The sequence below is a fragment of the Brassica oleracea genome, chromosome C8 (assembly GCF_000695525.1).
Source record: "Brassica oleracea var. oleracea cultivar TO1000 chromosome C8, BOL, whole genome shotgun sequence".
Classification (NCBI taxonomy): domain Eukaryota; kingdom Viridiplantae; phylum Streptophyta; class Magnoliopsida; order Brassicales; family Brassicaceae; genus Brassica; species Brassica oleracea.
Genome location: NC_027755.1, coordinates 19,637,629 through 19,650,498, shown reverse-complemented (window position 1 = coordinate 19,650,498; position 12,870 = coordinate 19,637,629). Strand labels below are relative to the sequence as shown.

Below are 12,870 nucleotides of genomic sequence, written 5' to 3'. Positions count from 1 at the left end.
AAAATTTCGTATTTATCCGCGGAAACTTGACATTTATCTTTCCTTGCGAACCAAGTGTAAACCGTCATGCGGCTTACGGGCTATTGGTTAAGAAATCGTAATTTGGGCCTCGAGTCATGTCCTAGGTCCCTTTGGGCCGTCTTCTGACTCGAAGCGTTTATTACGGCTTCTTTCGATAAAGAATGAACTTTCCGTGGTTTTTACCGTATAGTTTGATTGATGACTTAGAATGGCGGGAAACATGAAATGGGTTCGCTACGGTCTTCGGGAGATAGCATCGAAGGGTAGACGAGAATGCATGGACTAATGTCGTATCGACGTTTCGGAAGAGCTCGGTCGCTACGTAGCGACCTTTTTTGAGCTCTTGTCCGAAGTCTCGTGTTTCCTCCGCAAATTTTTCGTAAGAAAGAATCTATTTCGAAAAAGTAATTGTCGAAGAAAGTTCTCGTTTTCTTCTTCGGACGTTTTGAATGTTAACTTTGTCGTAACCGTTTTTGACTCCAACACTGTCTCGGTGGCACATACCCAGAAGGAGCAGTCCTCTCAGATCGAGGTGTGCTTGGGGTTGGTCTAGAAGAAGGTGCTGCCATTGATGTTGATGCATTTTTCCCTTTCTTCTTAGCCTGCCTCTGAGCCTTCTTTGCAGCTTCTCGTTCTTCCTCTTGATTCTTGAGATAAATCTCCCCCAGACGAGCATCCTTCTTGTATGGGATTACAGGAGAAAGTTTCTCCCTTGGCTTTCTCTCCAACTTCGAATGAGTTTGAAGGACCCCAAAGATTGTGCGAGGAAGAATCAGCCAGCGCGTATCTTTCTTTCCTCCCTCTTTCTGAAGCACTGCTAGATTCAGGATCTGAGCATAGAACATCTCTCCAACATCAACTCTTATTTCGTGAAACATCTTGTAGATGAGTCGAGCACGATCAGCTGATACAACATTCTTGTGAGAGGATGGCACCTAGTTGTATACTGAGAGGATCACAAGCGCAGCCTTACACGGAGACAGATATCGCGTTGTAAGATTCCTGAGACTCAATGTGCCTTCTGTTAGGAATTCTGCCAAATCATCAATTGTGAGTTCATCAGCCGCCTCATCAGCTTTTACTTCTTCTTCCGATAGAGGCATGAGACTTACGTACTCATTGATCTTGGTTGGAGAGAATTCAAACCTACGGCCTTGAACAGTTACTTCTACCCTCTCCTTGGATGCTCTGGTAATTTCTCCAGGTAGTGCAGCATAGAACTTCTTCACAATTTCTGGAATGTACCCAACCAGACCTGAGACAGTTCTCTCTAGGCGATCTTTCTTGATGATATCAAGAGATCCCCAGGTATCTTCAGCATTCAAATCAACCGATCTTTCTGGTATGATTTCTCTAGAGGAGAAACTCTCATACCTCTGTTCAGCTACAAGATCTGCGTTCACTGATTTCCTTGTTACCCTTGTTGAAGATCCTTCTGCCATAATTGGTGGTGCAGCTATCTGAGTCTCCGCGACAGATGAGGTAGACTTTCTCGCTGTCTTTCTCACAGGGTTGTTTCTTTGAATCGATGTTGGAGCCTTCCTTTTCTTGCTTTTGGCCTGCTTTTTTATGTTGATCAACAGCTCCACATCCTCAACATCAACTTCTTCAACTTCTTCAACGTCTTCTGACTCAGTCTTCTCTGACTCATCTCCTTTTTCCGAGTCGTTCTCAGCGGGAGTCTCAACCTGAGTTGGTTCGATGATTGGTTCTGCATGTTCTTGTTTCTCTGTCATCTGTTCATCCTCGATGTGAGGCTCTGCTGGATCTAAGTCAGCGTCTGATTCTGTGTTGAGGTGCTCAGTTGCAGTTCTGAACACATCAGATCTAGACTGGGATGTTTGACTTCTCTGTGGAGTCGTCTGTTCTTCATCATCGGAATAATCAACAAGACTCAGCAGTGGTGGGTTTGAGGATTTTCCGGCGGCGGAGGTGTTCTTGTTCATCGACATGATTTCTTGAGAGAGAGAGAGAGAGAGAGAGAGTTTTTCTTTATTTTGGGACCTTTAAGCAAAGAGAATTGTGAGAGAAAAAAGTTGGCGTCTAGGGTTTATCAAGGGGTAATCATTTCCTTTTTGGTGCATTACCCCATGATCATTTCCTTTTTGGTGCATTACCCCATGACCTTTTTGGGATATTCGCCATATTTCCCACTCTCTCCAAAATGGAAGTTTTTCAAATTTCAAAAATTTGAAATCTTCCATTTAGGCTCACACGATCTCTCTTCCCTTTTCTCTGATGTCGACACGTATTGCCCACTTATGACTTGATCGGACTGAATCTTCACTGTTCCACTGTGACACTCGATGACATAGATTGGTAACATTTACTCAATGACTTTTGCTGACACAACCACTTAGGCAAATGAACCATTAGTACATTAAACAAGCAAGCAATGATAGAACATGTGTCACACAGGTTAATTTTTAATTTTTAAGTACTCAAACTTTTTGTTTTACCTTTTCCCGTTTGACAACTGTTCGTCGAGTGATCCAGAGGATGACATAGCTTCTGCTACATATGCACTCTTCTGCTCTACTAGATCATCATCTGATCAGCATACTTATTTCATGTCTAGCTTTCGCACAAATATGCCTTTATCATGTCCTGACTCAGTTTTCAACCTTTATTCGTCATGAAAGAGCTGGGAATTGTTACTTCTTTTCTTCTTCTTTTTTTTCTTGTCTTTTCTTTTTCTTTTTCTCTTTTCTTTTGTAAGAGTTTTCTTGTGCTCCCTTTTTGATGATGGGAGACATAAAACATCTTCTTCCCCTTGTTTCTTGATTGCTCTCTCGATGCGAAACCTGTACTTTTTGAGATTATGACGGCATATTTGGCAGCTCTTTTCCACTACTCGCTTCTGATGTAAGACAAAATCTGAACTTTTGGTGCCTCTGCATCAGCTCTTCTGTTATCCCATGTACACTTTCACAAACTTGTTACATCTCACAAACCCCAATGGAGTTTCGAAGAGTAACAAAACGGTTAAGATCTAAAGGTTTAGTGAAAAGATCATCTATTTGTAATTTTGTGATAACGTGTTCAATCACTACCTGTTGTTCATCGACTAGTTCCCTGATAAAGTGATGTCGAATGTCAATGTGCTTGGTTCTTGAGTGTTGCACCAGATTCTTTGATATGTCAATTGCACTCTTGTTGTCACAGTAGACCAGAAATGATCCAATATCCATGCCATAGTCAGTAGACATTTGCTTCATCCACATCAGATATGTGCAACAACTCCCTATAGCAATGTACTCCGCCTCTGCGATAGACAATGATACAGAGTTCTGCTTCTTGCTTAACTAGGCAATCATGTTGTTTCCGAGAAAGAAACATCCTCCACTGGTACTCTTTATGTCGTCTACACTTCCTGCCCAATCTGCATCGCAGTATCCAGCAAGATTTCCATTTGATCCCTTTGAGTAGTAGATCCCAAGGTTAGTCGTGCCTTTGACATATCGAATGATTCTCTTAGTTGCCTCCTGATGAGACTTCTTTGGTTTTTCCTGATACCTAGCACATATCCCCACGCTCAGACTTAGATCTGGTCAACTAGCTGTAAGGTATAGTAAGCTCCCGATCATTCCTATGTACAGCTTCGTGTCTACTGGTTCACCCTCCTCATCTTTGCAACTCTTGTTTGTCGAGCTCATCGGAGTTTGTGCCTCCTTACAATGATCTAGTTGAAATCTCTTCAGTAGTGCTTTTGCATAGGTACTTTGTGAGATGAACACACCTTCCTCTGTCTGCTGTATTTGTAACCCGAGGAAATATTTCAACTCTCCCACCATGCTCATCTCAAACTCTTTGATCATGTCTCGAGTGAAACCATCTACAAGTTGTTTAGATGTTCCTCCAAAAATGATGTCATCAACATAGATCTGAACCACCAACATTCTTGTTTTGTTCTTCAGCACAAATAGTGTTTTATCAACACTTCCTCTGATGTAACCTTTGTCAACCAGAAAGTTGGTCAACCTTTCATACCATGCTCGAGGTGCTTGCTTCAACATGTATAGAGCTTTGTTGAGTTTGTATACGTACTCAGGATTAGTTGCGTCTTCAAAACCCTTTGGTTGATGCACATATACTTCTTCAGACAGTATCCCATTCAGAAATGCACTTTTGACATCCATTTGGTTAATTGTGAAGTTCATGATGCATGTCATTCCAATGAACAATCTGATAGACTCCAATCTAGCCACTGGAGCGAATGTTTCTTCAAAATCAACTCCCTCGATTTGCGAATACCCCTGAGCCACTAATCTTGCTTTGTTTCTGACCACAACTCCATTCTCATCAATCTTGTTCTTGAAGATCCACTTAGTCCCAACTATGTGACCATCAGATGACTTCTCCACCAACTCCCACACATCATTTCTGATGAACTGCTCTATTTCCTCCTGCATGGCTTGAATCCAGAACTCATCCGAAAGTGCTTTGGTGTGATCTTTTGGTTCAATGTTTGAGACAAAGCATGTTGAATGCACCATTTCTGAAGTTGATCTTCATACCTGTTGTTCTTCTCCCTTCATTCACATTCCCAATGAGATCGCTAGATGAGTGATTTTTGTGAATGTTTGGAGTGATTGTCTCCTGAGTCAGTTCTGAGGAAGTTGTTGTGTCATTCATTGATTCAGTTGATGGGTCCTTTGATGCATCTGTTGGCGTAGATTTCTTCTGTTCCTCATCGTTTTCCCATTCCACTGCTGTGACATCATCGAACACAAAATTTACTGACTTCATGATCATCACGAACCTCAAGTTGTAGACTCTGAAGTATGCGGTTCTTCCTTTCTACTACTCCATTTTGTTGAGGAGTTCTAGGGACAGCAAATTGTTGAACTATTCCGTGCTGTCCACAGAAATTACTCATGGCTTCATTCTGGAATTCTCCCTCATGATCACTGCGAATCTGCTTCAGTCGTCTCTTCCCATTTGTAACTTGAAGAGCCCAGATCTTGAATCTTTCCAGTGTATCAGACTTTTCACGAATGAATCTGACCCATGTAAACCTTGAGTAGTCATCAACCAGAACTAGAACATACCTCTTCCCTGCTATGCTCTCTATCTGCATAGGACCCATGAGATCCATGTGTACCATTTCAAGCATATAGTTTGACTGAATATCTTGAATCATCTTGTGTTGAACTTTGACCAGCTTTCCTTGATTGCACGGTCCGCATACAGTCTTCTCTGTTTCCTCCAGTTGAGGAATGCCTCTGACTGCACCTTTTCTGATGATGTTGGTCATATGCCTCATGTTCATGTGACCAAGTCTTTGATGCCACAGACTTGTTTCATCATGTGCAACAAAGCACTGTTGTGCACTCTGCCATACATAGCAATTGTTAGCAAATCGTACTCTATGGAGCGTGACTCTGCTTTCCTTATCCATGGCTTTGCACTCTCTCTTTGTAAAGTGAACTATCAACCCTTCATCGCACAATTGACTGATGCTGATTAGGTTTGATTTTAATCCCTTGACTAAGAACACATCCTTCAGAGGTGGTTTGGTTTCAACAGTCATTCCCTTGCCTTTGATTTCTCCTTGGCTTTCATCTCCAAATGTGACTCTACCTCCTTTCAACGGCTTTATCTCTCTGAGATTCTTGCGTGTTCCTGTCATATGACGAGAGCAACCACTCTCGAAGTACCATGGATTTTCATACTTGGATATCAATGCCACTGCTTCTGATACAAGTGTCATGCTGCATCTTGGACCTCTGTGATTAGATCGTTTAGTTGAGTTCACTGTTGTTCGTCCTAAGTCAGATTTTCTGACCCAGACTTGATTTCGTGAGCCATTCCACCAGTACCTTCCTTGTCTCAGAAACTGATTTACTTTTTCCTGAAAGTGATAGCATTTCTTCTTGATGTGACCCGGTTTTCCACAGTAGTAACATCCTCTCTCCTGCTAAATCTCTGATCGTCCCACCTTCTGGAGATTCTTAACTTTCTCAGCACCAGTCTTTGAGGTAGTACCTTCAGTTGTTGTTCTCCCTGTGGAGTTGGAGCTTGGCACAAATTTGATGGGTTCTGTATCACTCTTTTCATACCCAGTGTATCCTAGACCTCGAGAAGTCTGAACCTGTCTTCCCAGACTTAAGATTTTATCAAGTTCCTTGACCCAGTGAGCATTCTGACAGTTTTGTAATGATGTTCCAGCTTGGCATTTAAGTCTGATCATCGAGCCTTCTCGTCTTTCACTCGTTTCTCTAGTACCTCAATATGAACAGCAAGTCGTACATTCTCCTTTTTCAGATTTGAGGTACTTGCCTCCTTCTTTCTTTCATCATCAAGTTTTTTCCTGAGGTTTATCACCGTGTCTTCTAGCCAGCTTTTCTCCTTTTTGAGACATAGATTCTCCTTACCAATCTGTACTACCGTCTGACACAGTTCTTGATAGCTAATTCCATCATCACCATCTGCACTTGACTGATCATCATCAGTATCAGTTTCTCCTTCCACAAACTCTTTGATGCCAATGAATGCTACGAAGTTAGCCAGCTCCTCTTCATCACTGTCTTCTTCTGAGTCTATCTCATCAATTCCGATCATAAATTTTTCACGTCTCCTCTTCTGATCGTTGACACATTCCAGCTGAGTGTGTCCAATTCTTTTGCACTTGTAGCACTTGATTTCTCTCCTTCGAACAGTTGAACAATCAGTTTTGTAATGTCTATACCCCTTGCACTCATGACACTGAATCTCCGCTTTATGATCATTCTTTTCTGACTCAGATGTTCGTTTCTCACCTTCTGCAGCACGTTGTGATGTACTTCCTCTTCTCTGACCTGATTCAGCTCTACGAAGGACTCTGTCAAATCGCCTAACAAGCATACTTACTGGATCATTGTCATCTTCTCTGTCATCTGACTCTTGTGATACTAGTGCAACTCCCTTTCCTTTCTTTCCTCCGTCAATTTCCATTTCATGTGCTCTCAGCTTCCCTACTACTTCATCAAAGCTTATCTCATCTGTGTTCAGTTAAACTGACATAGCTGCCTTGTATGCGGTGTACTTAGATGGTAGACACCTTAGAAACTTCTTGACCAGCTTCTTATCCTTATATTTCTTTCCCAATACCAAGGATTCCTGAGCTATGCCACTGAGCTGTGAGCTGAATTCTTCAACTGATTCACTTTCTCCCATTTTGAGATTTTCAAACTTGGATGCTAGATAATCCAGTCGTGAGCTCTTCACTTTTGACGTTCCTTCGAAGTGAGTTTGCCGTATTTCCCATGCTTCTTTGGCGGTCTCATATCCTTGAATCAGCTCAAACGAAAGTGCTCTGGAGTTGTACTTTGCCATTTTGAGTTCTGTCTCGGTCCAAAGTTCCTCTTCTTTGTTGGATTCAACACCATTCTCGTCCTTAGCCTTTGGTTCTGACCATCCAGTTGTTACAGATTTCCACGCCATGGCATTTCCCTCGAATGATAGACCTCATTCGTGACTTCCAAAGTCCGTAGTTGGATCCATCCAACATCACCCTTGTGCTTGACACTAGCTCATGATAGTTCTCCATTTCTTCCGTAGGATCTCACATGTTATATAATCGGACGGGTGACTACTCTGATACCACTTGTAAATGCAATAACTAACTCACAGAGTGAAGCACATAGTACATCAGAGAATATCTCTACAAAGATATGTGTTATTACTAGTATTCTTTTAAAGCGAACTTACAAGTATCTCTTTAAACAAAACTCGAACAAGATCAAGACCCTTCTTGACTTGCTCCCCTAGCCTCACACGTCCTAAGATCGAATACACGATCTCTAGGACCTCTACCCCTTAGCCCTTAGTGTTATTCACTCGCTTCCAAGCTTAGTGAACTCCACTCTTATGCTAAGAATACAATTCTCTCGCCAACCCTAATCCACATGTCGAATGTGACTATATATACAATACAGCCAAGTCGGCTATCCACGCCTATGTACCCAATATTCCCTATCTACCCAAATATGGCAAGTTCCCTAAAACCTCTCCAAAGTCTTTTAGAAAACTTCCATTTTGAGATCTCCCTTCTCTAAGGTGAATGTGGGAACCGAAATTCGCACTGTCGATTTCCGTTTAAATAAGGAAACTAGGAAAAACCTAATTTCCCAGAGGTCCCGGATATCTGCTAATACCACACGCCAAGCAATCAGAACACAATAATGACAACGATAAAGTATAAGAAATCGAAAAGAGAGCAAAGTAGATCTTATTCCGAATTCGCGCTTGAGCGTTACAACAATGTAAGAGCCTGGGCTACGAGAGCTGTCGGCGAGATTTCTAGTTCTAAAACCCTAAGACGACAATGACCTAGTTGAGTCACAGCTCGGATAACAAAAACGGAAATATGCCTAATTGCTCTAAGTGCTAAGTTTTCTCTGAAAAAGTCCTCCTCCATGTCTCTCGCCTAGGACCCCTTATATACTGACTCCAAGGTCGGTTTACGCCTTTCCTCTTCTGCCCTTAAGCCGCCATAGCATAAAAATGGAGATATTCCATTTTTTCCGATCTTCGTAATTATCTTCAAAATTTCGTATTTATCCGCGGAAACTTGACATTTATCTTCCCTTGCGGACCAAGCGTAAACCGACATGCGGTTTACGGGCTGTTGGTTAAGAAATCGTAAGTTGGGCCACGAGTCGTGTCTTAGGTCCATTTGGGCCGTCTCTCGACTCGAAGCGTTTATTACGGCTTCTTTCGATAAAGAATGAACTTTCCGCGGTTTTTACAGTAAAGTTTGATTGATAACTTAGAAATGGCGGGGAACGTGAGATGGGTTCGCTACGGTATTCGAGAGATAGCATCGAAGGGTAGACGAGAATGCATGGACTGATGTCGTATCGACCGAGCGGAATGGGCGTTTGGTCGCTATGTAGCGACTGAGCTTTGGCTCGAACTCGGTCGCTACGTAGCGACCGAGCGGAGCACGCGTTTGGTCGCTGCGTAACGATCCTTCTCGAGCTCTTGTCCGATGATTTGCGTTTCTTCCGCAAAGGTTTTTCGTAAAGAAGAATCTATTTCGAAAATATATTTGTCGAAGAATTTTTCTACGTTTTTCTTCTTCGAGGATTTGGACGTTATCTTCTTCGTAACCATTTTTGACCCCAACAGTGAATCTCTTCAAGCTTGCTCCCCAAGAAATCTTTGTATCAACTTAGCCTTGATCCGCAATCCATTCTTCAAGTCGCAATCTTCATCTTGACTTGTTCATCCGCACGTACACTTCTCTGTTGTAGACTCTGTTTCATTCGCTGCTGTACTTGCGTCTGTATCAGAACGTCCATCTGATCTTTGCATCTACATAAATGTTCTCAGCTACAATAGATCTTGGACTCATCTTAGTTAACAACATCTCCAACAAGCATTTAAACATTCAAATTTTGATTTTTTTTTTCTTTAACAAGCTCTCCAATTCTAAGTAGAATTTTAAAAATAAAAATTTATGATATACAATCCGCACGTAATGCTGATAAAACTATAGTTTAAAGTAAGGAGAGACATTGTAATTTTCTCAATTGGTGTCTGGTTCCTCTTACCCCCTCCAATTATCGACCTTTCGTTTTGAACATGTTCCTTTTTGTTGAATGTTGAGTAATTTATAATTAGAAATACAACTATAAAAATACTTTTGGTATTTCATTTTGGAACACTCTGGTCCAACGAAATATGCAGTCCAACACGAACCCCCCAAGAGAGTATGCGTTCATTTAATTTTGGATTTATTTTGTTGGCTGCGTTGACTTCAACTTGACCATGAGGTTTTCGACTTTCGCCTAAAAGTTAACAGCCGTGTTCGTTTGTTAACCGCAAGACGCTCCCGCTGCGGCAAGAAAAAGCACGGTGGTGATGATCAAAATAATAGAATCTGAAGCTAAAGTAACCGCCAATTCCGGAGACACAAAAAACTTGACGCCGGTGCCGCTAGAATTTTCAGCGTCCCTTCTACTGCCCCTGCGTCATCGGTGTTGCGTGTTGTTAATTGCCGCTGCGGTCATGGGTGTTGTGTGTTGACATGATTCCCGTTTAATTTTTGGTCGCTGCCGCTTCGTCTTGCGGCTAAGAAACGAACACGGCTAACATAATACTTTTCGACAGAGATATTATCTTAAATTCTACAGTATAAATATGTATAATGAACTTTTCATTCATTAATTAGTTGGAATCAATAATGTTAACTTGTCAAGTTATGTTCACTTTGCAGAAAATCCAATCCAACAGATAAAAGCAAACCCAAAACACACAATATTTTCTAATGTTACAAAAATCGTTAGACGTCTGCTACGCGTTTTATAGAATTTTATAGAAGATGGTTGTTTAAATGAACACTTTGATCGGTTTTTGTATGTTTTAGACAGATTTAAAAAAAAAATCAATTTAGAGTTAAGTTAAAAACAAAAAAAAAAACGATTCAGAAAAATCGTGTCATGTCTGATTGGCTGTTTTATGCGCTTGTTTTATTATTTAAAACGTGTGGACTGGTTTCAGTGAAAACAAACAACGTGTTGACTGGTTAGTGGTTACTGTTACAGTGTTACCCAAATTATAGGTTATGTATGCAATGACCACACGGCATTAAATGTGTTCAATATATTTTGAGGAATAATATATGGTAACCAGTCAACATGGTATAGGTCGTTGATATTAATGGAAAAAAATGGCTAGGGTTTTCTCTCTGAGACGGCGACTTCCCTAGATCAATATCTACTCACCTAGCTTCATTCAGAGTGGATCTTTGATCCTTCTCTGCTCATTTTTCATCACGGTGTCGATGCTCATAGGGAGAAAGTGTTTCGAAGTGAAGGTTCAGTCTCTCCTAACAACTCGACAATCTCTCCAGATCTACTCTATTCGATAAATCTAGCTCACTAACTTCCTCCATAAATCGGTGCGAAGTTCTCATTAAACCTGTGTGGTTTCCTGCTCTATAAACGCCTCTGCATACAAGGATGTATCGACCGAAGAAGAAGAAAGAGATGTCCTTAATGAAGGAGTTGAAGGAGCGTAATCTTCTCGGCGAAGGAGAACCGGTGGACATCCCAGATCTAGAAAACAATGACCTTATTGAAGAAAATACTATGAGCGTCGTTGTAAGGTGTCCCAACCCGACAGTCCATAAGGTGGGGGACTTGTGAAGGCATTACCCCCGATTTGGGGTCTTGAGGACCGAGTTAAAGGTCGTGGAGTTGGAGACAACAGGGCGCAGTTCATCTTCCAGTGTGATAGAGACCTCAGATTTGTCTTGGAAAGGGGTCTGTGGTTTGTTAATGGCTGGATCGTCTCCATGGATCAGTGGACACCAAGCCCAGGGCCAGACTTCCTCAACCTCATTCCCTTCTGGATAAGGATATGTGGTATTCCGATTCACCTCCTCAAGAAGCAAGCTGTTGAAGGACTCATCTCACCATTGGGAAAAGTGGATAAAGTTGAGCTTCATGCAAAAAACTCAGACTCAGTGGAATATGTTAGAGCACACGCTTGGATTAAGGCTGATGCTCCTCTTCAGTTTCGAAATACTGCAAATTTCAAGACGGGATAAGCAATCTCCACTAAGCTTGAGTATGAAAAACTCTTCAAAGTCTGCTTTACCTGTAAAAGGTTGACGCATGACCGCAACATTTTCCCTCTGAGGATACATGCTAAAGACCAAGCAGTGGCTCTAGAAGAGGGACCAAGTAGAATGAGAAACTCCCACTCTTAGGCAAGTGAAAAAGACAAAGGCAAAGCAGTCATGGTGGAAGGAAAAGAAAAAGACTCCATCTTTGGGTCGCAGAACATCAAGAGACCCCACAAGGACCCCAAAAAGAAGAACATCAAGAGTTTCTCCCCATCGACCTTGAGGTTATGCTAAGAAGAGCAACTCGACACAAGAACTTGTCTGGAGGAAGAAGGAGACTCCTGAAGCTGCTAAAGCAACAGAAGGCGGCAGTTCCAACAGTGTGGGGGACTCTATTCAATCCTCCCTCCGAAAAACGAAATCTCATGAGAAAAAGGCTTCTGAGGAAGACCGATCAGCAGGCTTTTCCTCCAGGAATTTGACTGTTTCACCAACGGTTTTCCAAAGATTAGGCTCCTCACCTCACTCGAGCGAACTAGGTACTGGAAGTAAAGAAAAAAAGGAAGAAGAGGATCGTCAGAAGGAAAAAAAAAACTGATCTAGTGCTTTCTAAGGTGCGAGCCACAGAAGAAGGAATGTCCTCTGTCTTTGCTAGGCTGGGAGACCTCTCACCACCCCCTGAGATCGTTATCTCACGTGAGTCAAGTCAGCAAAAAAGAAGAAGAATAAGCCATCGGGATGACAGAAGACTCTTCCAGTGATGAACGAACCTCAAAAAAGCAAAGGAAGAGGCCAATCTCAGAGCGTTTGGAGGCTCCAAGCGTCTTTCACAGACTCGGTAGAGTATCCTCCAGCTCTGGTGCTCACTCAGAAGGTGAACATACTCATTCTGTCCATGTGACAGCTCACTCTGTCCAAGTGACAGACTATGTCCCAACTCACTCTACTTTGAAAAAGGCTGGTGCAAGTGGATAACTTTTGAAAGAAGGGTTGATGGTTAATACCAACCCTTTGAAATCTCAATGAGAATATTGAGTTGGAACTGTCAGGGGTGGGGAATATCCCTACAGTTCGACATCTAAGGGAAATACGTGGTTAGTATTTCCCGGAGATAATATTCCTCAATGAGACCAAGAATGGAAGAAAATATTTGGAGAATGTGGTTGGGCATCTGGGCTATCATGATCTACATATTGTGGAGCCAACCAGAAAAAGTGGAGGCTTAGCTTTGATGTGGAGGGAAATAGTTGATATTCCGTGTTTTTAACGGTTTTAAACTCGTTTTGGAGCAA

General features: G+C 42.0%; 1 protein-coding gene across 1 annotated transcript; it reads left to right on the top strand.

Moving 5' to 3' along the window:
- Nucleotides 1-10,970: 10,970 nt before the first annotated feature.
- Nucleotides 10,971-11,560, top strand: LOC106308878. Its single transcript, XM_013745984.1, has 2 exons — nucleotides 10,971-11,111; nucleotides 11,159-11,560. Exons 1-2 carry the CDS (start codon nucleotides 10,971-10,973, stop codon nucleotides 11,558-11,560), a joined length of 543 nt encoding a protein of 180 aa, XP_013601438.1.
- Nucleotides 11,561-12,870: the final 1,310 nt, after the last annotated feature.